The sequence below is a fragment of the Chenopodium album genome, chromosome 7 (genome assembly GCF_948465745.1).
Source record: "Chenopodium album chromosome 7, dcCheAlbu1.1, whole genome shotgun sequence".
Lineage (NCBI taxonomy): Eukaryota > Viridiplantae > Streptophyta > Magnoliopsida > Caryophyllales > Amaranthaceae > Chenopodium > Chenopodium album.
In genome coordinates, this window is record NC_137840.1 from 77,739,878 (window position 1) to 77,767,138 (window position 27,261).

At 33.1% G+C, this 27,261-nt stretch overlaps 2 protein-coding genes across 2 annotated transcripts; both read right to left on the reverse strand.

Annotated features, from left to right (window-relative positions):
* Positions 1 to 980: 980 nt before the first annotated feature.
* On the reverse strand, positions 981 to 6,111 carry LOC145639769 (putative membrane protein At4g09580). The gene is made up of 4 exons (XM_081691094.1): positions 5,508 to 6,111; positions 3,920 to 4,190; positions 3,631 to 3,801; positions 981 to 1,638 (listed from the first exon to the last, which is right to left on the reverse strand). Exons 1-4 carry the CDS (start codon positions 5,774 to 5,776, stop codon positions 1,507 to 1,509), a joined length of 843 nt encoding a protein of 280 aa, XP_081547220.1. The 5' UTR covers positions 5,777 to 6,111; the 3' UTR covers positions 981 to 1,506.
* A 3,452-nt stretch (positions 6,112 to 9,563) lies between these two features.
* LOC145638687 (NAC domain-containing protein 30-like) lies at positions 9,564 to 14,433 on the reverse strand. Its single transcript, XM_081689673.1, has 4 exons — positions 14,082 to 14,433; positions 11,520 to 11,696; positions 10,895 to 11,166; positions 9,564 to 10,496 (listed from the first exon to the last, which is right to left on the reverse strand). Exons 2-4 carry the CDS (start codon positions 11,680 to 11,682, stop codon positions 9,924 to 9,926), a joined length of 1,008 nt encoding a protein of 335 aa, XP_081545799.1. The 5' UTR covers positions 11,683 to 11,696; positions 14,082 to 14,433; the 3' UTR covers positions 9,564 to 9,923.
* Between the last annotated feature and the right edge of the window lie 12,828 nt (positions 14,434 to 27,261).

Consider the following 27,261-nt stretch of genomic DNA (forward strand, 5'->3'; position numbering starts at 1 on the left):
ATCACCCTATTTTGAAATAAGGACCTCTTTTTTCGAATATTTAAAATAATCACCCCATTAAAAAAATTAAGTTAGAATTCACCACCCCATTGCCCAAATCCGACCAATTTTCCGTCAAATAAGCCCACCTAACGACTATTTTTTTCATTTTATATACTACGTACTCAAGAGTCAAGAGCCTCTATTTTATTTTCCTCAATTCATTATTGTCATTTTCACCAACAACAGTATTAAAAATAAATAAATAAATAAATAAAAATTCAAAAAAATAAAAATTCAAAAATCATTGAAAAATCTTTAAATTCTCTTAAATTCTTTTGCAAATCAACAAAATTTAACAAAGGAAGCCCTGATTAATGAGCAACAATCTATTTGTTGTTGTTCGAGTAATTGTTACTAATTATATGTTCAATTATTGACTCAATTGTTTAATTGTTGTCTACGACAATGAATTTCGCCAAAAATTAAGTTTCAAGGTTTATGAAAATGAAAAAATGAAGTGAGGAAAAAAGAATCGAGGCTGAAAGTACAAAAAATAGTTGTTAGGTGGGCCCACTTAATCAGTGGGCGGTGAATTCTAATTTTATTTTTTAAATGGGTGGTTGTTTTAAATATTCGAAAAATGGGTGGTTATTTCAAAATAGGGTGAGTTAAGCGCAAATTCTATGCTACTCTTGGAGCACCGTGTGCATGGTACTCTAGGTTTATAAAATTTATGTTATTTTAATATGAACTTCTTGTTATTTTAATTTATATACATGTTATTTTATATTTGCATGTTTTTTTTTCAATATTATCATTTCACTGTCCTCTACATTTATTAAATTCATATTATTTCAGTTTTTATTTATAGGGTATGGAGTATATAGGGTATGGAGTATATAATAATATAATACTAATTGTGATTTGAGGGATGGTTATTTCAAAAAAAACCCTTAAAAATTGGGTTATCCATAATATTGAATATTAAAAAATAAAAATAAAAAATAATAAGCTCACTGAATTTCATGATATTCAAGGGAAATTGAAAAATGCTAATGATATTCACAAGTATGACTGGACTCTGGAGGACGTACGTCCAAAGTAAACTATGTTTACAATCTTTACATATACTATAAAGTATTGCAAATGCTACAACCAACATATTGATTCATACAATGGTTAGAAGAAGTCCTAGAACCATTTTCTAAGGTAAAAGGAACATGGGCAGATTACAGACATCCAAAGTATAATTGCACCACCAATCTTACTCTTCTACAAGTAATCCACGGATTAAGACTAAAACCTCTAGGTCAATCAAATGTTATATGCGTGATTGTGTCAATCAAATCTTATGGTCCACAATGACCACAAGTCGACATTTACCTCGTCAACCGTAAAATCATACGTAACAAACAGAGGGTTGTCATCAGGTTCTGTTGGAGCCATGAGGGTCATCAGGTTCTGCTAGACTGTTAGAGCCATGAGGGTCATCAACCGTAAAATCACAAGTAACAATTACCTCACTTATTCATAGGTTCTCTTCCTCTTCAGAACAGCAGGACATATAATGACAGAACCTATCAGAAAAAGCACAGCCAGTGTTTTGAAATCATACAGATCTTTCACAGACTTCAGCTCCCCAAGCGCAAGGCCAGCCTGATATTAGGACAAAATATATATGAGAACAAACTAGAAACCAGGAGTTGAACACTGACAGCACTCCATGACGACAAGCAAACCCATTAAACAATCATGAGATCAAAGCTAAAGAGAAAAGTTTGGTAATTCACACAGTGAAAATATATAGCTGCCAAAGCACCTAAACCATGAACCATTACCGCACTTGGCTCTAAGCTAGTTAGCTCAAATGCTCAATATGTATACAGATTAAATCTATAAGATACTAACCACTTCGGAACCTGGACTCTAACCATCATGAATGGCCTCAGTAATTGTTACTAAATCTAAAGCTAGAAAGCAAAGAAACTTATGGGACTTGAGATTATCCAGATTCCGAAAACCCCAACATTTCTATGCTAATGAAACACATAAATGGAACTTGAGGTTTTCAAGTTTCTGAAATGTTACCATTTCAGAAACCCAAACCATATCTCTGCTACATACTGCTAGGAACTGACATGGCTTACAGCACTAATAATGGCAGAAAATAAGAAGAAAATGGAGAGTATTTTAAGAAGAGAAGAATCACAGTAAATCACTTTCAAAGAGGTGAATTCTCTCCTAAGTACTTCCTCCGTTCTTTTTTAAATGCAACACTTTGACTTTTGCACTATTCATATACTCCACTTTGACTAGTTTTATTTATTTATAGTTAAGAAAAGATATAGTCATGTGAGATCTTGTTAGATTCGTCTCGGTTTAGCTTATTAATTTCTAATTGTTATAATTTCTCCATATTAAGTATTAAAGATATTAACAATTGGAATAACGCATTGGCAAGCATGTAATGAGAAATGTTGCATTTAAAAGAGAATAGAGGAAATATGAGCTTTCGAGAGGCTCATTCTCTCCCAATGACAAACCGCACAATATTCAACATGTCTCCTTTCCTCTTAAAGAAACCTATTTATAGAAAATCCCTCATAACAAACCTCTAGCTTATTGCCCAAGTTACTACTAATAGACTATAACTAACATAACCTTCCTTAAATATTGATTCCTTGCACATACTATCCAAGAATGGATAGCTTTGATTTGAGGTACAACAATGAATGTATCTAGTTAAAATACTCAAAAGTCATTCTCTTTAGATGTCAGATGATCAACTGCTCATGCTACTTACGAATCCAAATGATCATCCACCTGTACAGTTTATAAATATCCTTACTAGGGTAGGAGGTTGAGAATCTATGCTACCATGGCCTAGAAATTAACCAATGGCCACTACTTATCAAGTAATTAACCAAACCCCATTGCACTATAAATTCCCCCTGATTGTGAAACAATCCACAACAAAACTTGTATGTAAAGCCTGACTTAAAGATTTAGAGGTAAGCAAAACATAACTTAAAAACAACGCAAAAATCAGCCATAATAAATGGACTACCTCATCGAGTCAAGGAAGACACAGAATTACGCAGTGCCAGTGCCAACCATATAGAGAGGCAAAAATTACAGATGCGGATGGTTATATTAACATCAAAAGCAACAAGGTCTTTTCTTGATTTGACATTTGTTTATGCAAAATGACCAGTTATAACATTGACATATTGTGGGGGTAGGTAGTTGTGGTAGGGTTTGTCTTTATGAGAGTATAATTGTCATTTCACCTTATATTACAATAATTGAATAAGCTAATGAAAAAGCAGCTCCAAGCAACTTATTACGTAGAAATTAGCTTATTGGGTCAAATCAAATCAGTTGACCACCAAACATCCTATGACCCTATTTAACTCATTGTATAGGCCAATCACCTAAAATTGGCCAAATCCTCTAATTTTGCCCCAATAAGATCACCACAAAACACCCGCACTATCTTTGCTATCTCTCATTCGTCAATAGTTAGTGAGGACAGAGAACATAAGAACAGAATATCAACACACATAATAAATTAACCTTTAAAGCACAATAGCCCAGAATTTTTAAAGAACCAGCAGCAGCAGCTATACATAAAGAGGATGCACTTACCCTTACAGTGATAAATGAGGCAGGAATAAGACCAACAATTGTAGCTAGAAAAAAGACATGAAATGGTACATCCACTATGGGAGACGCCAAGTTGATAAAAAGATTAGGCAGGGTTGGGGTGACCCTCAAGAAAAGCATGTAATTCATCAACTTCTCCCTACGCTTTGCAGTCTGTAATATTATACAGAAAAATGTCACTAATAGGGAAGACCAGAGTCCAAGGTCATCGAAGAAAGCACAAATCAGAGCATAAGGCATTAGTTGAAATCAAACATGCTATAAAATATACCTCTCCTTGGAAAAATCTCAACTTTTCAGGCCATAACCAGTTAACTATAGGCCTCCCAATCAGCTTAGACAGAAAATAACAACATGATGCTCCAGCAGTTGCATTAAACACAACCAAGAGAAGGCCTCTAAAAACACCAAAGAGAGCACCAGCAAGCAAAGACATAAAGATAGTCCCAGGAATCATGAAAGTCTGCATGAAGATATATACTGAGCAGTAACCAAGAATGAATTGTGCTGGATGGTCATTTGCGTATATTGCAAGGTTATCTCTGAAGAAGTTGCAAAGAGAAAAGTAAGAAAACGCCAGAAACAGAATGCACACAAGACGGATTGTATTTGATGCACAAAGAGTAGGGGAAAAACTTACTTTGTAAAATATCTACGGAATTCAAGTTAGTGGTCAAAAAATCATTCTTTCTTGTTAAAAGCAACAGTGCGAAGGTAACAAATCGTATACCCATAGAACTTCAAATGGGTAAATAGTCAATCTAAGCTGAATTCAAGTGACTTGTGCGCAAATAATTTAGGTAGTAAGAATTCCAAGAACCATCTATGAGTTTATCAATTAGAATTAGGAAAATCACACAGCTTGACATCATCTCCCATGTTGATCATATTACTTGTATCATGCAGTAGGCATTATAACTCATAAACTCCATAAATCACAATACATGGATAACTGTAATCAAATCAGTGCATGATTCTTATCTCCAAACTTATCCTATATATAAAGCGAAAGGGGGTTTTGGGTGATAAATTTCACTTTCCCAAAATACTCCTTTCATTTTTGTCTTACTTTTTAAAAATAAAACAACCATCTTAAAAAAAATAAACTAACATCTGAAAAAAAAAAAATAATAAAAAATAAAAACCATCCATTTGATAAAAAACAGAGAACTAAACTTGATATATTGAATTTTCATGCGTCTCTTATCTTGTCACATTAAAACCACTACACCAACTCCTACAGATCCTCCCTTAAGTGGGGTGAACCCCCCCCCCCCCCCAACCTAAATAAAACACCAAGATCCGCCAACCACTTACCACTTAATTCGAAGGGGTGGCATGGGTGGTTTTGTGGGTCTGGGTGGCTCGTGGGGGTGGCGTGGGTGGTTCTGGGTTTGATTTCGTTGGTCTGTTGGGTATGGTATTGTGGGTCTGGGCTTGTGGGGGTAGCGTGGCTGGGTTAGTAGGTGGTGGTGAAGGCGGTGTGGGTGGTTGTTGATGGGTCTTGGTGGTGACGGTGGGTTAGCTTGGTTGGTTATCAAAAACAAAAACCAATTTTGCACTCCCTCCACTACTTATTACTAAACCTCCTAAGCAGTTATTTTAGCAAATCCCCTTGTTCAATGGGACAATCTCAAAACTAGTCAAAACTTGAAAATCCATTCCAAAAACAAAATGCTAATTTACAATTAAACAACTCATACAGTAATATAGTTCTAATAAAGAAGCTTGAAGAAGAATCTTCCATCAAAACAAATAATAACATTCAAATTATAAACATGGAACCAACTCCAATCAATATAGCATTTCCACCTAAAGAATCACAGAAAGAAGGGAAGGAGAGGGGAGAGAAATAATACTTGAGCAATCGAAGATCAGAGATGGTGCGAGGAACCTTAATCTTGCCATACTCAGCAGCAGGCATTTTCATGAAAATGAAGAACAACCCGATGACGAAGACGGAGAACACCGTCATAGCAACAGCTAGCTCCCACCTCGTCAATGGAAACCTACCGTCTAATCTCGTCTTCTTGCTCGACGGCGAATCCTCCATTTTCGCACTCTCTTCGTCTCTCAATTTCCCTTCATCTCCTCCTCCTCCTCCAATCAAAATCCTAGATGCCACCATTATTTCCTCCTTAATTAACTCCGCAAAATTTCATTCCTGATGCAATTTACAGAAGAAAAAAACCCTAATTGCATCTGAAATTTAAGCCTCAATTGCAAACATTTACCAATTGAATCGAAAATTCAAGATCAAGCCAGCCCTAAATATTTGGGGATTAATTGAAGACCGTATAATGCGTTGATTCCTCTCTCTCGCTTTCCACTTTTGAATTCAGATCTTCAATAATCGAGAGTGGAGAGAGAAAGGAAGATTTGCAGCCTTGCAGGGTTGGAGATTACCCGTAATTAATACGGCGTACTTCGTATATACTAGTACTAAAGTCTTGTTTGGTAAAACTACCGTGGAGCCAAGGAGCGTTTTAACAATCGAGTAGCGGATAGGTGTTAGAATTGATGAGTAGTTGTCAATTAATAACGGTAGGGGTGTTCAATTTCGGATATCAAATTGGAGAAATCTCAATCTGAATCATATTCAACATTTTCGGATATCCGGATTTCAGATCATGGGATTTTCGGATCAGATTGTTAAAATTTTCGAAAAATTATCAATCCGTATTCGATTCGAAATATACAAAACATGAAAAACCGGATGGGATACTCGAAATTTCAAGTCGATTCGGATTTTCAAATAGGATATTTCGGGTCGGATTTTTTTGAACGCCTTTAGTTGCGGGAAGCATTTTTGAATCTGTATGAGTTCTACATACGATCTTACCCGCTAGGGATTTACGCTCTATCAATCCGAAAAAATGCTCATGGCAATGCAAGGATTTATCTAAGTTTGTAAGTTCACCCAACTATGGAGTCAGGTTTTACCCGCGGAATTTCACCCATAATGCCTGCCCCTCATAGGTAGGCCAAGGCCACCATGCTATGCGTCCAAATTCTTAACCATGAACCCCTCTTTTGACACCAGTTATCAAATTGACCATAGTTTGAACATAGAGCCTTGGTCATATTACGAAATTCATTGCATCATTTATGACTAAATGATTACGTGTGTATAACTTATATGTTGAACTAGCCTTTGATCTTTTTTTGAACTTGATTATCCGGACTTTTGTACACTTACGCTTCGCCAATGGACTTTGGCCTTGTTTGACAAATGGCTGTTGGCGGTTGGTTGATAGACACTATCTATCATAGTTGTTATTTCTCATGTAGTAGTACTGATTTTGATGATGACTCCATGCTTCATATCCTTACTTGTGACTTGGACTTGGTTTCTTGAATGCTCGGCATACCACCCATCCTTCTTCCTGCAACATTTAATCCTCTTTGTATCCAACCGGTTTGAGGAACATAAGTAGTAGACCCCCCTAAGCTTACACCAGAGACTTTTCGCTCTTCTCCAAGTATGCATTGTTTTATATTTTATGATTACATTTTTTATTTTTTATTTTTTATATTTTATGATTATATTTTATATTTTATATTTTATATTTTATGATTATATATTTTATATTTTATGATGTGCAATTTTATTTATTTATTTTTTTTTTTGACGAGGTACAATTTGCATAAAGTTTTTTTTGACAAGTTTAAGAAATACTCCCTAACTTTTTTTTTTTTTTTAAACCTAACACTTAGAATTACACTCTCAAATCTCATTCACTAATTAACTTATTTGGCATTGATTTTTAAATCTAAATAAAATATATATATATATTTTCATTGGATAAAATCAAGTCTTTGTATACAATCTCCCATCCATAGGATTTTAGGAGTAATTATTAATGGGAAAAGATAATTTAAGATAAAGTAAATTTTATTTGTGCAATACAATTTAACCTGGTTGATGTGGATCTACAAGAGAGTTATAAGAGATAGATAGATGAGAAAAGAAATGAGTGTTGTAGGTGGTGGACAAATTAAATGATCAAATTCTATAATTCACTTCTTAAATGTTGCATTTGTGAGGCCTTTTATTGACATTACAAATTAAACTATATGATAGATAAACTTTTACCTTCATAAGAAAAAAAATAATAGTATTAAATATGCTTAAAACACGAAAAACCTATTCAAGTGAATGGTAAAAACGTGTAAGCTAAATTATAAGTATAGTAAAATACTAATCTATTTCTGATTGACTGGACTGAGCTGAGCTGAAGTGAATATTTTATCTGAGAAGAAAATTAAGAACTAAACTGAACTGAAAATAATTTGAAAAGAATAGGCCCTAAGTAAGTAAGATGATAACCCTTGAATTGATTGCATGCCCACGCAGCAGATAGTCTTTGTCAAACACTCAAATACCAAAGGAAGTCATTCGAATGCAGAAAATGGCATATAGGAGTCCTCGGGGGAACTCCTAATGCATGGAATATTCGGATTCCATTTCGATGGGTCGTTGTAGCATATAACTATTGCAGTAAAATTGACCTAGATAAATCAGAGAGAAGAAGTAGAATAGAATGGCTTGATTATCATTCATCAATAGGTTGAGTATTTATACTAAATCTAAGCTCATAAGATAGGAAACAATCTTCCTAAAAGATATACGTTTAACCATAAATCCTAAAGATATAATCTCAAAATAATATCTTAACATAAATATCCTAATTAAATATATTAGTCTCTTAAATGATATCTACGGAAAATATATCACACATATATTTTCCGATATCTCTAACAGAACTCATCTTGCTTTTGAGTTGAGTTTCACAGAGAAATAATTTGGAGTTGAAAGGGGGTAAATTGTTTTAAGTAGGGAATTTTGTGGTGATTCCTTCCAACATTTTTAGTTGGAGGGTAATGTTAAAACCAACATGGAGATGCTTTAAAAGAATAAATCTCGACTTTAGAAACTCATAATTGATAATGTGGCCATGGCCATGACCACCACCGCCATTACCGTGACCACCACCACCATTTCCGTCACCGTCATCAAAACCATCACGATCATTATGACAATGACTTGCTGAACCCTCATAATCTTGGATTACCACTTCATCTGAGTTAACCCAAGTATTCTTATTGGACATATAATAAGAAGATACTGATTCAGGTAAAGCACTTAAAAGTGCATTAGGTATGGTATTATGATTGGGCATTTTTATTGACTCCAAATATTTTTGGGAGGAAACAGCTTGTCCCATGACATAGTCAATGAGGAACAAAAGTGCAATAAAACATAAATAGAAGGGTGTCATTTGCTTCTGAATTTTCATAAGGGAACAATCGAATACTGAACGCAATAGCTAAGGGCATGTTCTGATTGACTGAACTGAATTGAGCTGAACTGAATATTTTATGTGAGAATGAAATTAAGATAAGAATTGAAATGAAAATAAGGCGAAGAGAACATACTCTAAGTTTGTACTTAGAATGCAATATTTTTGGGTCAAAAATCAAAGTCTTTTATACTGTTCACTTTGCTGTAATATACACAAATCACACTTTTTGCTTGACGTTTTATACGGTCACCCACTGGCCACTGACCCACTCACACTCTTTATATTTTGCCCAATTCCCCCACTTTTTAAGAAAAAAAAATATTGACAAATGAAAGGAGTTAGTCTAGTGGTTGTTAAGTTTGCAATATTGAATAGATGGTCATGGGTTCAATACTTCAATCCCTTAAACTAACATTTTTTTTTGTTATTTAACAACTTTCTTAATTTTTTGTTGTTGTTGTTGAGTTGATCTTTCTACCCTATTGATTCATTTTATCATCACATCAAGGCAACAAAGATGTTATAATTTTTTCCCTCAAAAAAAAAAAACAAAAAAAAGATGTTATAATTTTTGACATAAATAAATAAAAAATAATTAGTATAATGATAATAGTTTTAAGGATAACTACAATAGATTGTTTAGATATATGTGCGCATCGATTATTAGCAGAGCACGTAAGCCATTTCACTAATCACATTAGAAACTTGGATAAATTTTTAGGGGATTGATGAGTTCAAGAAACCCTACCAATTAACTTTACATGAGAATACAATTAGTTAAAAAAAAGTAGAAAGAGATCGAAGTTACATTTGGAATAATATATAGCATGCCTTGTTAACATGCACATGAAACACACATGAAAATATGTCTAAAACATAAAGTATATATTTATATCAATATATATTTTTTTGTTTTTTTTCCTTTTTTTTTTGTTGGTAGTTGAAATATTATGGTTGCATTGAGCTTTGCTATAAGTTCGGAAAGCATTCGAGAAAACTTCCAAGTTGATTCTGAACCTCTAGTTCATAATCATGAGGAACTAAGTGCATGTTTGGTAGATCATTATTAGAAAATGATGATGAATTTCCTAGCAAATTATCCAATATTTCCCACTTGTTGTTGCTACTCTCATGGTCATTATTATGATGATGTTCCTCATTAACTATTCCACCATTTTGTTGATGATTTTCATATGCTTCTTTTGTTGCAAAGCTTGTCGAAAGAGACGGACTATCCAATCGAGGGAGGTCGATGATCAATTGGTTTTCGATGATCAATTCCGGGTTGAAATTAGTGTAAGGAAGCTGCTGCATAGGATGTGATTGAGGGTTGTGGAAGTTTGTGTGACATTGGTTTATAGAGTCGGATGGATCGGTGTTAGGGCTTGATGTATCAGGAATTGATGGTGAACCAATGTGTCTATCGTAGTTGTTATTTCTCATGTAGTAGTACTGATTTTGATGATGACTCCATGCTTCATATCCTTGCTTGTGACTTGGACTTGGTTTCTTGAATGCTCGGCATACCACCCATCCTTCTTCCTGCAACATTTAATCCTCTTTTTATTAGCCATACTCAGTATAGTACTCAAGGAGTTTAAATGTAACTACTTTTATTAACGCGTATATGTTGCACCTAGAAGTTCGTACATAGGATTGTGTGTGCTCCAAGTCTAACATGTGCACAACTTAGCTTGAAAATGAATATTGTGCACATACTAAACCCAGAGCACCATCTTGGATACTCCCAGATGCATGAAATAATTTGAGTAGCTATTAATTTATAAAGATTAATAAATGCGACTCTTTTTTAATATATATATATATATATGTACATATTTTTACCTAATACTTATGGTAGGTTATTAAATTATACGTTACGTAGTAAGTAAGTCGTATAATGTAATTTTTGCTAAGCAATAAAAATCACAAGGACTTGCCTGAGGAGGAGCATGTTCAGAAGTTTGAAGACGATATTCATGCATGATCCAATCAGTTTTCCTGCCATTAGGGGCACGGCCTTTATAGAAGACAAGGGTCTTTCTCATCCCTATGATGTTATTCTTGGATAACACCGCCTTATCTCTCCCTGTCGCCTTCCAAAATCCGGCCGCTGTGGCCCTATTTGTACGAGATCCGGTTGGGTACTTCCTGTCTTTGTGGCTGAAGAAGTACCATTCATTACGTTCATCATATCCCAACTTGCATTTATCTGCACCATAAAATAACGGTCCAAATGAAACACTATGATCAAAAGTACTACTATTACTATTAAAGTTAAGTGCCTACACAAATGAAATTAAGTCACATAGTGATTAATATCGAGGGTCTGAATATATACTAAGCTCTATTACATGTATTTAAGGACAAGCAAGTTAACTCGGAAAAATAAATTTAAGATAGCTATGTCGATCCTCCTAGAGATAATTGAATAATGATATAGTCACTTTAACTAAGTAAAGACATTATGCAAGTAACGTGAGTAGAACAAAAAAAAACAGAAGGAGAACATCTTAAATTATCGAGTACATATATATTAAGAGTATATAGGAAGTCAAAACATACCTTGGATGTCCCAAGGTTCCATCCTGTAAAGATCAATTTCAATGATGACATCTCGATCGAATTTGAGGGAGTTGACCTTTCCCTTGAGATAGTACCCCACTAATTCTTCTTCTGTGGGATGAAATCTAAATCCCGGTGGAACACATAATTCGGTATGATTCATTTCCAATTATTCTTCTGTAAATCAAATCCAATATATAATTAATAAGATAATCATGTAACAAAACTATGATTTGCTATTCATCAAGGATATTAATAATTACATTGCATCAATATATTACTACTAGTCTACTACTACTATGATAAAGTAAAACAACCATTTTGCTTATAATAAATAATTCTCCATAAATAAAAACACGCTAATAGTCTCTCATCCTATTAATAGAATCGATATATGATACAAATATATAAATTATTGTACATTGAGTTAGTTACTTTTTAAATTAGCCCTATCAACTAATAATTCCTGAATTCGGCCTCATATATGTCTATCTTTACAATAACCAAATGTATATATATATATGCGATAATAGAAAAAAGATGAATCATGAAGATTCTCCAGGCCAATACATGTTATATAAAATTATTCAAGGCATGCAAATTTAATTCGTTTATTGTTGAGCCCATGAGAAACCCACATGTGAGTGAAAGTGTTGTCCCACATTGAAAGAATATAAAAGTGAAGAGAAATATTGGGAAGTATATCCCACATTGAAGAAAAAAAAGAAAGTCGTGTTCACTTTATAAGGCTAAGGGGCTACTCCCCTCATTGCCATATGGTTTTGAGGTGGAACCTCCTTGGTCGTATAAAATGGACAGTTGTGACGGGTGTGGCCCAGACCCGTTTATCATGGTATCAGAGCCAGGTTGGGTTGTGTTGTGATCTAGGCCAGTATTATGGACAACTCACATGTGAGGGGGAGTGTTGAGCCCGTGAGAAACCCACATGTGAGTGAAAGTGTTGTCCCACATTGAAAGAATATAAAAGTGAAGAGAAATATTGGGATGTGTATCCCACATTGAAGAAAAAGAGAAAGTCGTGTCCACTTTATAAGGCTAAGGGGCTACTCCCCTCATTGCCATATGGTTTTGAGGTGGAACCTCTTTGGTCGTATAAAATGGACCCCGTTTATCATTTATCATACAATCTATATTATACATCGTATATAAATTAAAGTAACTATATAAAAAAAAGGCATAAAATAAAATAGGACAACATGCTTAGCTTGACCTTAAGAAAGTGGAAAGAACTATTGCAACACATGAAATTCTCATGCATGGTAAATATACAATCATGATATCATATGCAGTTTGGTTATAAATGCACTTTCAGTGGACCAAATTCATTATAATGGTCCTATACCTAAGTTTATAGCCAATCAACAAATTTGTATGACCTACCAATTAAAAAATAAATTATATACATATATATTTGAAATAAATTATATTTTTGGAGGATTTAATTTTATTCAAGTAGAGTAGTATATGCATGAGGGTTAAAATAAAAAAATTAAAAAAAAAAAAAAAAAAAAAAGCCGAAAATATTGACTTTGGCAGAAACACTGAAGCATTAAGCACGCACGTTGAGTTGTCTTTTGAGTAGAGTGCACTACATTCATATACGCTGCCAATAATAGCTTTAATTTTTATTTTTATTTGTTTAGTATATCTTTATTATTACCATAATATTCATATATACATACATATACATCATTTACCCACCACCTTTCTCTTTCAAAAATCTATCGTATGTGTACAAGTCAATGTCAAAAATAATTACTGTAATCTAGTTTGAGCCATGCAGTGCACCAATAAAAATCTGCATAAGATTGATGGACAATAAAGTATGAAGTATTTTCCGTCTAAATTATATTATCGCGTACATTTAGTTATTTCTTGGGAGTAAAAGATAATCGTCTCTAAACTTTGAGTTAATACAAATATGTAATAAGTAACTTAGGAAAGTGGTCAAGTGTGAACAATGAACAGGTTTATGTTATGTATTACCAAGTAGTGAAGGCCATATCAAACTACTAGACGTAAATGTATGTATGTTGATCTCACATACCTAGCTAAATCTAACCAAAAATCACTCCGTTTTCATACAATTCAAATTTCAAATTTTTACAAATTAATGAAACTAGTAATTAAGTAAACCTTATACATATAAGGAGGATCATTTTACTTTAGCTATCACCAATTTCAAAGCCTCACTTAGCCAATCTACTATCTCAAAATGTAAATGTTTACTATATCTCTGATATGAAGTATCTTATTATATGGTTAATAATGGTAATTCATAACTAAATGCCTCTTATTGACTCAAAGAGAGTATATCATCAACTTCTTTGTCAAAATATTGCTTGTATTTACAAGCTAATTGAATTTAACACCCCATATTATATAATCTAACCTCCATCATCATCCTTGAATAGGTCTTAATGATCTATTCCCTAGAGAATCATGCTTAGAGACGATCAACTTAATACCCTCAAAAGACTAACTAAGGAAAGAACAAAGCTAATTAAATAGTTATCAAGTAATGAAGAAATGAGAACTAACCAAAGATTTGAATTGAATGAGAATAGTATATGTTGTACGTCCTAGCTTAGACTAATCTTGTCTTTCTTCTTCCTCCTCTTCTTCTCTATTTGAATCGCGGTGAATGATTATGATGATCTAATTAACTCCGTTATTCCGACTTGATCAATATATGTGAGAGCAAGGTACCTAGCTAGCAAGCTTAGCTTAGCTTAGAGTAGAGATGATGAATAAAAATATGTCTTGGAGAAAAAGAACAATGTATATATATATATAAACGTGGAGGATAGGTTTATAAGTAGTAAAAAAGAGGAAGGTGAAAGAGATGAGGTGTAGTTATCAATTACGCATGGGGTTAGCAGATTACTCTAAGCCTTTTACTTATATATTTTGGACGGCGTCTCACCCTAATCTTTTTCACGCCACCCCCCTTTCTCTCTCTCTCTCCAAATTGCCTTTCTTTTAACTTCCACCGTAAATTTTGTGTTACAATACTATACATCCGATCATATACTGATATACACACTCCCTCCTATCAACATCTTATGTTACCAGATAGAATATAACGCAGTGGAAAGATTTGCATCTCACAACCATTAAACATTTAAACTACTATATATATACATCAAACATTATTATAATGGACATGTCTTGTTAACTCGAATTAGATTAACTTGTGTGAGGTTCTGTTTCGATAAGACTTACACCTTAATTACCTTTAAGATAAATCAACATCGATGAATCCTATATTATCTTAACAAAACCATTGAAATAAAGGTTAAAAAGGATTAAAAAGAAAACAATAAAACTAAACTTTAAAACTATCCAATAGTTTCTTCTCCTTTTGGCCACCCCCCCTCCTTTATTTCATTAACAAACAGTATATGTTCCAACTCTTGTTTGTCTGTTTGGTGCGCCGCCCTTTGCTTACTTGTCACCCTCGGTCGATAGCCACGTGGAGGACATGTCAGATATTCTTACCTGGCCTGTCCACATCATGCAACTAATGATTAGTAATTTTGTCATCTTCATAAATATATTTTTTAATGTTATTTTCTCTATGTTTTGTAGACATTACCTCATATGAGTCCAAGAGAAGTTATAAAACCTTCTTTTGCCCTGGATTTTGGGTTTGTCATCTACTATACTTCGAAAGGTTGGTATAATATTAAGTATTTTATTAGGGTACCGTACCCTCTTGGCCTATGTCTTAATCCTTTATCCATATTTGTTACTTTCGACCTTGAAAATTATATAAGAAAAGTGTTAGTGGTATTATTCATTTAATTTTCTTACAATTTGTATCTTAAAGTGACAAATAATATCATTCTTTGAAAGAGATTTGTATTATTCCCTTTAATTTGTATCATAAAGTGATTGGTAATATTATTTTTGATAGCTATATCCATATTACTTACTTACAGAGAGTCCCAAGTTATATGAAACTATTTGTAATAAAAATGTTTATTGCGGCAATATCATAAATGGTTAGCTATAAGAGAAAATTTAAAGTAGCTCGATCACCAGATTTATATATTAGTCATCTTAATAATTTCACCTTTTTCAAGAATTTTTCTTGACAATTTTATCCATTGTAAAAAGAACCGGTTTAGATAAAATCCATGGCAAATGAATTCATTTATTTTCCTCTGAAATAACAAATTTTGCTTTATTTTTTTAATAAAAGAGTTCATTTACTAATTGTGATCAAGAGAAAATTAAAGAGTGTAATATCTTTAACTTTCAAGAGTGGACAACATTAAAAAGTTATAAATTATTAAGAGAGACAACAATTATAAGTTTCTTCTGTAATCTATGCCTAAGAATCATGTTCTTGTGCGCCTCCAATATTATTGTGATCACATGAAGTAATGGATTATGTCATTTCCTAAATCTTTTTATTTGCTTCAATATAAGTTTCAATACCTAGAACCTTTTGATCAAAGCATAGCGCAATATTGTATAATTGTATATACAATTGTATCATGAAACAGGTGGAGTATATTATTTAGTTTCGTATGTATCTTAACCATTGTAAAATTAATATGTTGTTCAACGACGACCAACAATTTGGTTAACATTATTTATAAACATGTAAAGACATTTATGTCTAGTTTTCATTAAAAAAAATTAGGTACTTATTTTCAGTTGGGGTTATTAATTTTGAGTCTCGGATCAATCTGTACCAATTCAAAAACTATGCGCATTATTGTTGAGTTTTACAAATTTGTTGAAGAGATTATGACCGCCGCATTTTTGAGGAAGCATCATCACTAGCATTCAAATGCACTTTCCGTTATAAGAAAACGAGTTTTGATTAATGGAAATCATTTCATGTTTGCTCAAGTAACAAGATAGTGCGCAAAATAGTAAACTATCATTAATTCTTTCAAAAAAAATTAAAAAAAAAAATTATTATGCCAAATATTACTATTAGTATTGTGTCCTTTCTTTTTATTTGATTTTTGTCAAATTCATGGTATGTCAAAATATCTTCATCTGGCCGGTTCGTCACTAATCTCGTGGGCCTCTAGATTTGATTTGGCACTAATTCTCTAATTACCTAGGGTTTGACTTTTTTTTTTCGTTCTATTTTGTGATAAGACACTTACAATATATTGGTCGGTCAATTGTTCTTGATAAAATTAAGCTCTAATTCATGTACAATTATAAATTTTACAGTAACACTATACAAAGCATAAGATTAAAATAAATATTTTGTGTTTGATCTCTCATTACACTTAATCCTTATATTATGCACACTATTGTTAACCTATGCTTTCAAGTGTATTATATAATTATACGAACGAAGATGATTGATTATGTTATAACTTGATCAATATATTTTCCAAGTTTAAACTTTGGATTCCCATATAATTTGTTAGGAAAAATTGTAGTTTAATTACCATCTAAGTAGACAAAGTGGAGAGTTTGTAACAACTTAGTTATGGCTCATCCTTCAATTCAACAAACAAGCTCCTGGAGTGGTCCTACCACATCATAGAGACCAAAAAAGAAAAACACAAAAATAATCTTCCATAATCATTACAATCTTCCTTAACCAACCGTCCAAGTTTCTTTGCAATATACTAATATTAGTAAGCAATTAACATCCTTAATATATTTGAAAAAGACATTAACATATATGAGTGAATCCTATCCTTAAATTTATCTATGATTACAATCAAATCGGTGTATATACACCATTATTGAAGCTTGTTTACGATATAGGTCACATGTTCAAATTCCCCCTCGTTTATTTGTATTTTGATGATTAAGGATGATCAATGAGATGGTTCCGGGCACTATCTATGACTCACAAGGCACTTTGTGAACCCATGAAAGTACGTAAATGTTTAATCTTGTTGGGTGAAAAAATGATGTACGAAAGCCAAATTTGAAGGTTATAATACACGAAATCGGAGCATTTTAGGAGGTGTCGGAACCCGGTGTCAGAAATTTGCGGAATTTTACATGATGTATCGTAGGGTCATATAATGGTGTTTGGACTCATATACGACCATAAGTCGGCTACATAAAGGCCCCAAGAAAGCTTATAGCCAATACAAGAAACGTGTACGAAAACGGGTCAATTGGATGCTTAAAGGAAAATTGGATGGTCCCACTCACCCAATTGGACTCCCAGGGGTATTAGGGTCTATAGGTAGCTTCTCGGCAATTTTTGTTTTCGGTAAAAAAATTTCGAAAATTGAAGGCTATATTACACACTTTTTGGCCAATTTCTCAGGTTTCGGGACCAGATGTCAAAAAGTCTCAAGATAGAAGAGGATACATCCCGGGGTTATATAATGTTGTTTGGAACCATATATGATCATTATATGTTGTCATAATTATCCGTAATAGACTCGAATTTATGATATCGGTGCAAGTTGTAAACGGATAAATTGACAGTTTAAAGGCATATTGGATGGTTTTACCCACCCAAATGGGCTCCCGGGGTGTATTAGGGTTCATGGGAAGCATCTCGACAATTTTGGTTTCCGGGTCCAAAATAGTGAAAATTTGTCTATAATTGAAGGCTATAATACACGATTTCGAATCAATTTTTGACATTTTTTCAAAAAATAAACCGAATGCGTGGGGTGACTCCTGTGGTCATATAAGATGGTTTGAAACCATAACACACCTTTAAAGATGTTTTTTTGGAAAGTTAGTACCCAATAACTTAATGAACTTAATCAAATGGACCCCCTTTTGATCTATTATTGTTCATTGAAAAGAACATATAAATTAATTAAAGGCTATATAAAATAACAAAAAGAACCAATTGAATATTAATGAAGTAAGAACAATAAAAATAAATGTAGTAATCACCAAGAAAGACAATAAATGGCCAAAAATTAGTCCTAAAAGTGAGGGTTGTCACTTTTTTACTATTTTATTTTAAAAAATAAATAAGGAGATGTCACATACATAATCTTACATCATTGTCTTATTTTTGGTTGTATGAAGAAATTCGAGACATCGCGTGTTTAAAGGTTTATCATAGGATCTAGCGCAAGATTCAGCTATAAACTTAACTAAACGTAAAAGTAATACTCCATTTATATTTTTTACAGAATTATTAACTAACTAATTAATTAATTCTATTGATTTAATCATATATTAACATGAAAAAGAAATTTACCCAATTTTTATTAAATTTTTTTATTGGTGTTGTGGTCTATTTTACTACACGTGGCAGGTTGCTGTTACCATCTATTATACATCTAAAAATGTATTTCTGATTGTAATATACTACAAGTATGCTTACAATTTTATTTATTTTAAATAAGTTGCTAAATTAATTAATTCTTAAATTTGGTGCAGTGTATCATACATTAATTTAATGATATATATTAAAAAAATTTATTAAGGTTGTGGATGGATAATATTGCTCCAAATGGCAGGGTATACTATGTTGGGTATACCTAAATAAGTATAATGAAATTAAGATATGATTTCACCCACTTACAAGGGTTAAAATATGATAAAAACTTGCTTAGCTGAAAAAAATGAAGAATTAAGAACTATACTTCAGAGCACAGGTCATTCAATTAGGTTAATATTGCACTGTACTACTTTCAGATAAGGTTTAAGGAGTGTTTATCTAGCAACCTTTATTTAAGTTGGCATTTGTCAATTAAGTTACTTTTCTAAAGATATAATATATGGTTTTGATTAATTAGTATCTTCAACAATCTATAATCTTTAATTATTTGGAAATTTAGTAAAGGCAATGATCAAGCGCGTGTACAACATGCATGCACATATGCCAGGTTAAAAATCTGTAATATAATGTTAGAAACTTGAAATGTGGCCTAATACAATGTTACATATTTATTAAATCGGCCCTAGGGTAGAGAACTAGGCAAGACTCACTCTACTTGAAAGAGAAAAAGTGAATTAACTCATAGTTGTAACTTCGATTTGGCTAGCAAACTCATACATAGTTACATATATAGCTAGTTAGTTGTTAGTCTATAAAAGAACTGATCGAATGATCATAATCTCACTTACCCTTAAAAATAATATGTACATTCTCATTATTTTTCCAAAATAACTCCACATGTTTTTTGAGGTATTTGATGCATAAACTAAAAATGGTCTCAATAAAATAAATTAAAGGAACTTAACTTATTGAAATAAGAGACAACAGCGCGCTTTGTCTCAATAGCATGGAAATTATTTACACCAATCAATATAAATATAAGAATAAGGCATTTCCTTCATTTTATAATTTAGAACTATTTTTCATTTTTTATAATCAAATATTTTTAATATATAAGTACTACGTATTATATAATGACTATTTTGTGAAACTACCTACAAATGTAAAGTAATAAGGTTGTGGCACAATAATCATATACACAATTATATAAAATGTTAAATGTACTCTCTGATTTAAAATTAAGGATACTATCTTTTATTTCTTTTAATTGCATTTTATAATTGATATGTGATACTTGTGAGACATTTTTGTATGATCACAATACATAATTTTACAATATCACTTCTTCTTTTTTATATTTATGGTGAAAATACTAGAGATATTTCTCCGTTTTTAATACTACCTCCGTTAATAATTATCTGCAACTTTGGAATATTTTATCTCTCACAAATAATACCCCAAAGTTGCAGATAACTATTAACGGAGGTAGTAGATGGATCAATTTTTGTAATTTCTCTATCACTCGAATTTAATACAAGTATATGGTTATTGATAGCTTAGACTATTACTACTTAAAAAAATATGACAATTTTGTTCGAATGTCTTATAGTCTATACTCTATGTTAATTAGTAAGGACCCTAAATGTAACAATTGAATATAGGTTCAAAGGGTCGTATTATTAGAATTGTAAACGTGATAAATGAAACGTATCAAAATGAAACGTATCAAGTAACAATACGCGTAGGAAGTTTATTTGCAAAGAGGAAATAAATTGAAAGGAGAAGCTAGGAAAAGTGAGGCAGCTTTTTAGGCGGACAAAGATATAGTATAAACCAAGCTTAAGTAAAGTGGTGTGTGATTTTCGTTTTGTCTTTCTTTTTTGGGCGGTTTATATTATGGGACTCTTGATACACTCATAAGGTCATACTTATCCTATACTATTGTGTCTTGTAAATTAATTAAATAAATAAATGTAACCTCATTCATTAATTAATAATATATATATAATATTATAATATATGCTTTGCTCTAACAAACAAACATAATGTATTATGTATAAATTTTCAACCTCTTCCATCATAACCAAATCTATTCTTTTTCAATTCTTTGTTGTTCAACAACAAACTTCTAGAATGTAGCAATTTTACTAGCTTTCTTTGATTATGACCTTCAACACCTCTTAGCTAGTGAGAGAAGAACAGATTGAGAGAGGATGGTCAGCCATTTTTTAACTAAATTTGATAATGACATTTATGTTGATAAAACCCTAGCAAAACTTTTTTTTTTTTTCTTTAATTCAAACTAAACATGTTTTCCTTAATTCAATATATTCTCCTTCTAGTACTAAACATTTTTTCATTAATTTAACATATGCTAATTCTTGTAATTATTATTGTCCTTAATTTATCGAAAATATTAGTCCCTCTATTGCTTTACACAAGTGTTTCATAGCTGGTTCAAGGTATGATTATGTGAATATGTACAACAATTGATCAAGCCTACGATATCTATAAAATTTTAATTTACTCGGTTTTTCTTGCACTTGACCACCTTTCCTAGAAATAATAACGAGTTACGATATATCTGATTAGAGGTGTGATTGTGTGAATATATACATACAATATTTAATCAAGCCTGTGATATCTACAGATTTTCACTCAATAAAATTTTTTGCACCCATCCTCTTTTCCTAAAAATTAATAGAAATCTACGATAAATGAGTACCGTACATCAAAAGAAAACGGACCGATCCGAGTACAAGTTCCGTAACTTCATACTATTAATAATTATTCAAGAAACAAACAATATATATGAGGCCAGGCTTGCTTTGATCATCTAGTGATGTCTCATGTATGTGTGGGAAAGAAGCCATTGGTGGAAAAGGTGCCAGCTTAGAAATAAACAATGTTTGTAATTTTTCAAGTATTAAATGCTCACTTTTTGGTTGTTATGATGAGCTGATGAATTTACCAAAGTATTTTATTCATCTCTGATTACTTTGATTCCAAGACTATCATCCCAAGTGTTTTAGAACATGGTTTACAGGTAAAGGCCACCATCATATGAAGCATTTGTTTTATATGTGCATATATTTTTTAATACTACTTAACTATAGTTTTAATTAGAAAGTTTACATACTTTCTGCACCAATATTTATTTTATATTTTCTGCTGCCATTTATTTTTCAATGTAGTTTTATTACCTAGGTTATGATTTATATATATGGAATATCAAAACTACAGATCAATTTTACTTATAGAAAATATAATGCATGGTTATATACAAGCGCATGATCTTATTATTTTTTTAAAAAAAATAAGCGCATGATCTTATAAAACTGTAACAAAACTAGTTATGCAGTACAAACATGAAACATCATTAATATTTTTCTAATGGTCAAGGTCTCAAGGAGTACATACATAGGAAATTTAATACTCCATAATCTGTAGATGGTAATAAGGTTGTGTTTCTACTTTCTAGTCGAGTGATCACATAAAAAATACCATAGTTTGTAATTTGGGTGACCACAATTAACTAGTTAAGCTCGATCATTATTAATAATAAATATATATAAGCGCAGTATGATAACATATTTATATTAGTTAGTAGAGTTTTAAAAAATTGATCCCTTAGCCACCTCTATGTTTTACTTATTAAGTGGTGAATGTAACATAATTTGAATTCACAATGACGTGTTGCTTGCATTTTCATAACAACATGACACACTTATAGTGTTTTATTGTAAATATGTGATTGGTGTTTAGTGTCATCAATCCATGCAGGAAAAAGCCTTTTGGGGTAAATCATTAGAAATGTTACACATAAAATTTAGAGCCAAGAATAATTGGAGATGAAAAATACACATAATAGATTGAGGTTACCCTACTTAAAACCAGTATAATCATAGTAATAATTTCAAATGACTTAAAAACAATAATAAGTATGATTGATATATTTGGTGAAAAAATCAAGTTATTTACTATTTAAAACTTTTTCAATTGAGGTGAATTTGAGTACAAACACGTGCAAACGCAAAAGAAACAAAAAGTAAGAAATCAATTTCACAAAATATATGGCAAATTATTACTGTAATTTGCAGGGCCACATTGCTATTATAAAGCATGCACTCCCAATTGAATTTCACATCAATTAGTTATCAACAAAATTCAATTTAAAATTATAATATTAATTTTTTGCTGTACTTTCGGTATTTAATTTATTTTGCACAAAAAAATGATTGATTGAATTTATAGAATATGAATTTGTTAATTTCGCCAATTTACATTTGGATGATGAAATAGATAGGCGTTATAATTGAATAAGCTCCTTTGTCGGGCCTTTCTAGCATAGGCCACTCATATTGAAGTTGCACGATATATAAACACAATGTGAACATACTAAGATGCTCATTTACAGTACCCACTAGAGAATCTCTAAATTTCAGTTGTATTCACATTTATGCACTACTTGTTGTAGGTATCACTAACACAGCTGTCAATTCGGGTAAACGTATCAGGTTTGGGTCGGATCAACTCGGGTCGGGTCAATTCGGATTAATTCCATAACCTATGCGGGTCGGGTTTGGGTTGGGTCATGCTTGAATTGGGTCACGTCGGGTCATACTTTTTATCGGGTTCGGGTCGGATTAGTAACATGTCGGGTTACATTCGGGTCGGATGAACAATAGGTCGGTTTAATTCGAGTTAAAACTGGTTAAAACGGGTTAGGGTAATTCTCGAGTCAAGTTCAGTTCAAGTCAATAATTTGCGGGTTAGAATCAGGTCGAGTCATTCTCGTGTTTGAGTCGGGTTCGGTTCAAGTCAATAATTTGCGAATTATAATCAGGTTGGGTCATTCTCGGGTTCAAGTCGGGTTTGGTTCAAATCAATATTTGCGGGTTATAATCAAGTTGGGTCATTTCCAAGTCGGGTCATTCTCGAATTCAAGTCGGGTTATATTAAAGTCAATAATTTGCCGGTTACAATCAGGTTGGGTCATTTCCAATTCAGGTTATATTCGGGTTTAACTAACTATAAATAGATAATTATCATTTTCTTCAAGCTAATTATTTCCTTCGACTATAATATATATGACAATATATTAGGGAACTATAGTCTATAATTTAGGAATATAATTAACTCCTTTGACCATACAATAAAATAATTTAGGAATTTTTTGACATTTTTTTGCCCGGAAATAAAAAATTGTCGAGTTGTTTACCATGGTCCCTACTATCCTCCAGGAGTCCGATTGAGTGGGTGGAACCATCCAATTTGCCTTAAAACGGTCAATTTATTAATTCGCAACTTGCACCGATTTTGTGAACTCAAGCCTATCACGGACATTTATGACATCATTTAATGGTTATATATGGTTCCAAACGGCATTATATGACCCTAAGATGTATTTACTGAGGTCTCAACACTTTTCGCCACCAGGCCCCGTAACCTCAAAAATTCCTTAACAAGCTTGAATAATAGCCTTCAATTTTGAAATTTTTTGACTTTTTTCGCCCGGAAATAAAAAGTCCCGAGATGCTTACCATGGTCCCTATTATCCACCGGGAGTCCAATTGGGTGGGTGGAACCATCCAATTTGCCTTAAAACAGTCAATTTACCAATTCGCAACTTGCACCGATTTTGTGAACTCAAGCCGACCACGGACATTTATAACGTCATTTAATGGTCATATATGGTTCCAAAGGGCATTATATGACCCTAAGATGCATCCCTAGGGTCTCAACACTTTTCGCCACCGGGCGTCGTAACTTCAAAAATTCCTCAAAAAGCATGGATAATAGCCTTCAATTTTGGAAATTTTTTGAATTTTTTCTTTCGGAAATAAAAATTGCCGAGATGTTTACCATGGTCCCTAATACCCTCGGGAAGTCCAATTGGGTGGGTGGAACCATCCAAATTACCTTGAAACGGTCAATTTACCAATTCGCAACTTGCACCGATTTTGTAAACTCAAGCCTACCACGGACATTTATGAGATCATTTAATGGTATTATAGGTTCCAAACATAATTATATGACCCTAAAATGTATCCCTTAGGGTCCCAACACTTTTCGCCACCGGGCCTCGTAACCTCAAAAATTCCTCAAAAAGGGTAGATAGCCTTCAATTTTGGAATTTTTTGACTTTTTTTTCCCCCCGAAATAAAAATTGCCGAGATGTTTAAAATGGTCCCTAATACCTTTCGGGAGTCCAATTGGGTGGGAGAAACCATCCAATTTGCCTTAAAACGATCAATTTACCAATTCGCAACTTGCACCGATTTTGTGAACTCAAGCCTACCACGGACATTTATGACATAAATTAATGGTCATATATGGTTCCAAACGGCATTAGATGACCCAATGAAGTATCCCATAGGGTCTCAAAACTTTTCGCCACTGGTCCCATAACGTAAAAAATTCCACAAAAAACGTGGATAATAGCCTTCAATTTGGAATTTTTTGACTTTTTTCGCCCAGAATCAAAAACTGTTGAGATATTCACCATGGTCCCTAATACCCTCCGAGAGTCCAATTAGGTGGGTGAAACCATCCAATTTGACATAAAACAGTCAATTTACCAATTCGCAACTTGCACCGATTTTGTAAACTCAAGCCTACCATAGGCATTTATGACATCATTTAATGGTCATATATGGTTCCAAACGACATTATATGACCCTAATATATATTCCCTAGAGTCTCAACACTTTTCGCCACCGGACCCCGTAACCTCAAAAATTCCCCAAAAAGTGTGGATAATAGCCTTCAATTTTGAAATTTTTTTACCTTTTTTTGCCCGAAAAAAAAAATTGCCGAGATATTTACCATAGTCCCTAATATCCTTCGGGAGTCTAATTAGGTGAGTGGAACCATCCAATTTGCCTTAAAACGGTCAATTTACCAATTTGTAACTTGCACCGATTTTGTGAACTAGAGCCTACCACGGACATTTATGACTTCATTTAATGGTCATATATGGTTCCAAACGGCATTATATGACCCTAAGATGTATCCCCTAGGGTCTCAACACTTTTCGCCACCGGCCCCAATAACCTTAAAAATTCCTTAAAAAGCGTGGATAAATAGCCTTCAATTTTGGAATTTTTTTACCTTTTTTCGTCCGGAAATAAAAATTGCCGAGATGTTTACTATGGTCCCTAATATCCTGCGGGAGTCCAATTGAGTGGGTGGAACCATCCAATTTGCCTTAAAACGATCAATTTACCAATTCATAACTCTTACCGATTTTGTGAACTCAGGCCTACCACGGACATTTAAGACATCATATAATGGTCATATACGCTTCCAAACGGCATTATATGACCCTAAGATGTATCCCCTAGGGTCTTAATACTTTTTTCCACCGGGCCCCTTAACCTCAAAAATTCCTCAAAAAGCGTGGTATTTAGCCTTCAATTTTGGAATTTTTTGACTTTTTTTCGCCCGGAAATAAAAATTGCCGAGATGTTTACCATGGTCCCTAATATCCTCCGAGAGTCCAATTAGGTGGGTGGAACCATCCAATTTTCCTTAAAACGATGAATTTACCAATCCGCAACTTGCAACGATTTTGTGAACTCAAGCCTACCACAAACATTTATGACATCATTTAATGGTCATATATGGTTCCAAACGGCATTATATGACCCTAAGATGTATCCCATAGGGTTTCAAAACTTTTTGCCACCGGGCCCCGTAATCTCAAAAATTCCTCAAAAAGCGTGGATAATAGCCTTCAATTTTGGAATTTTTTAACCTTTTTTTGCCCGGAAATAAAAATTGCCGAGATGTTTACCATATTCCCTAATACCCTCCAGGAGTCTAATTAGGTGAGTGGAACCATCCAATTTGCCTTAAAAGTCAATTTACCAATTTGCAACTTGCACCGATTTTGTGAGCTCGAGCCTACCACGGACATTTATGACTTCATTTAATGGTCATATATGGTTCCAAACGGCATTATATGACCCTAAGATGTATCCCCTAGGGCCTCAACACTTTTCGCCACTAGCCCTAATAACCTTAAAAATTCCTTAAAAAGCGTGGATAATAGCCTTCAATTTTGGAATTTTTTTACCTTTTTTCGCCCGGAAATAAAAATTGTTGAGTTGTTCACTATGGTCCCTAATATCCTCCGGGAGTCCAATTGAGTGGGTGGAACCATCCAATTTGCCTTAAAACGATCAATTTACCAATTCGCAACTTTTACTGATTTTGTGAACTCGAGCTTACCACGGACATTTAAGACATCATATAATGGTCATATATGCTTCCAAACGGCATAATATGACCCTAAGATGTATCCCCTAGGGTCTTAATACTTTTCGCCACCGGGCCCCTTAACCTCAAAAATTCCTCAAAAAGCGTGGATAATAGCCTTCAATTTTGGAATTTTTTGACCTTTTTTCGCCCGGAAATAAAAATTGCCGAGTCGTTTATTATGGTCCCAAATATCCTGTGGGAGTCCAATTGAGTGGGTGGAACCATCCAATTTGCCTTAAAACGGTCAATTTACAAATTCGCAAC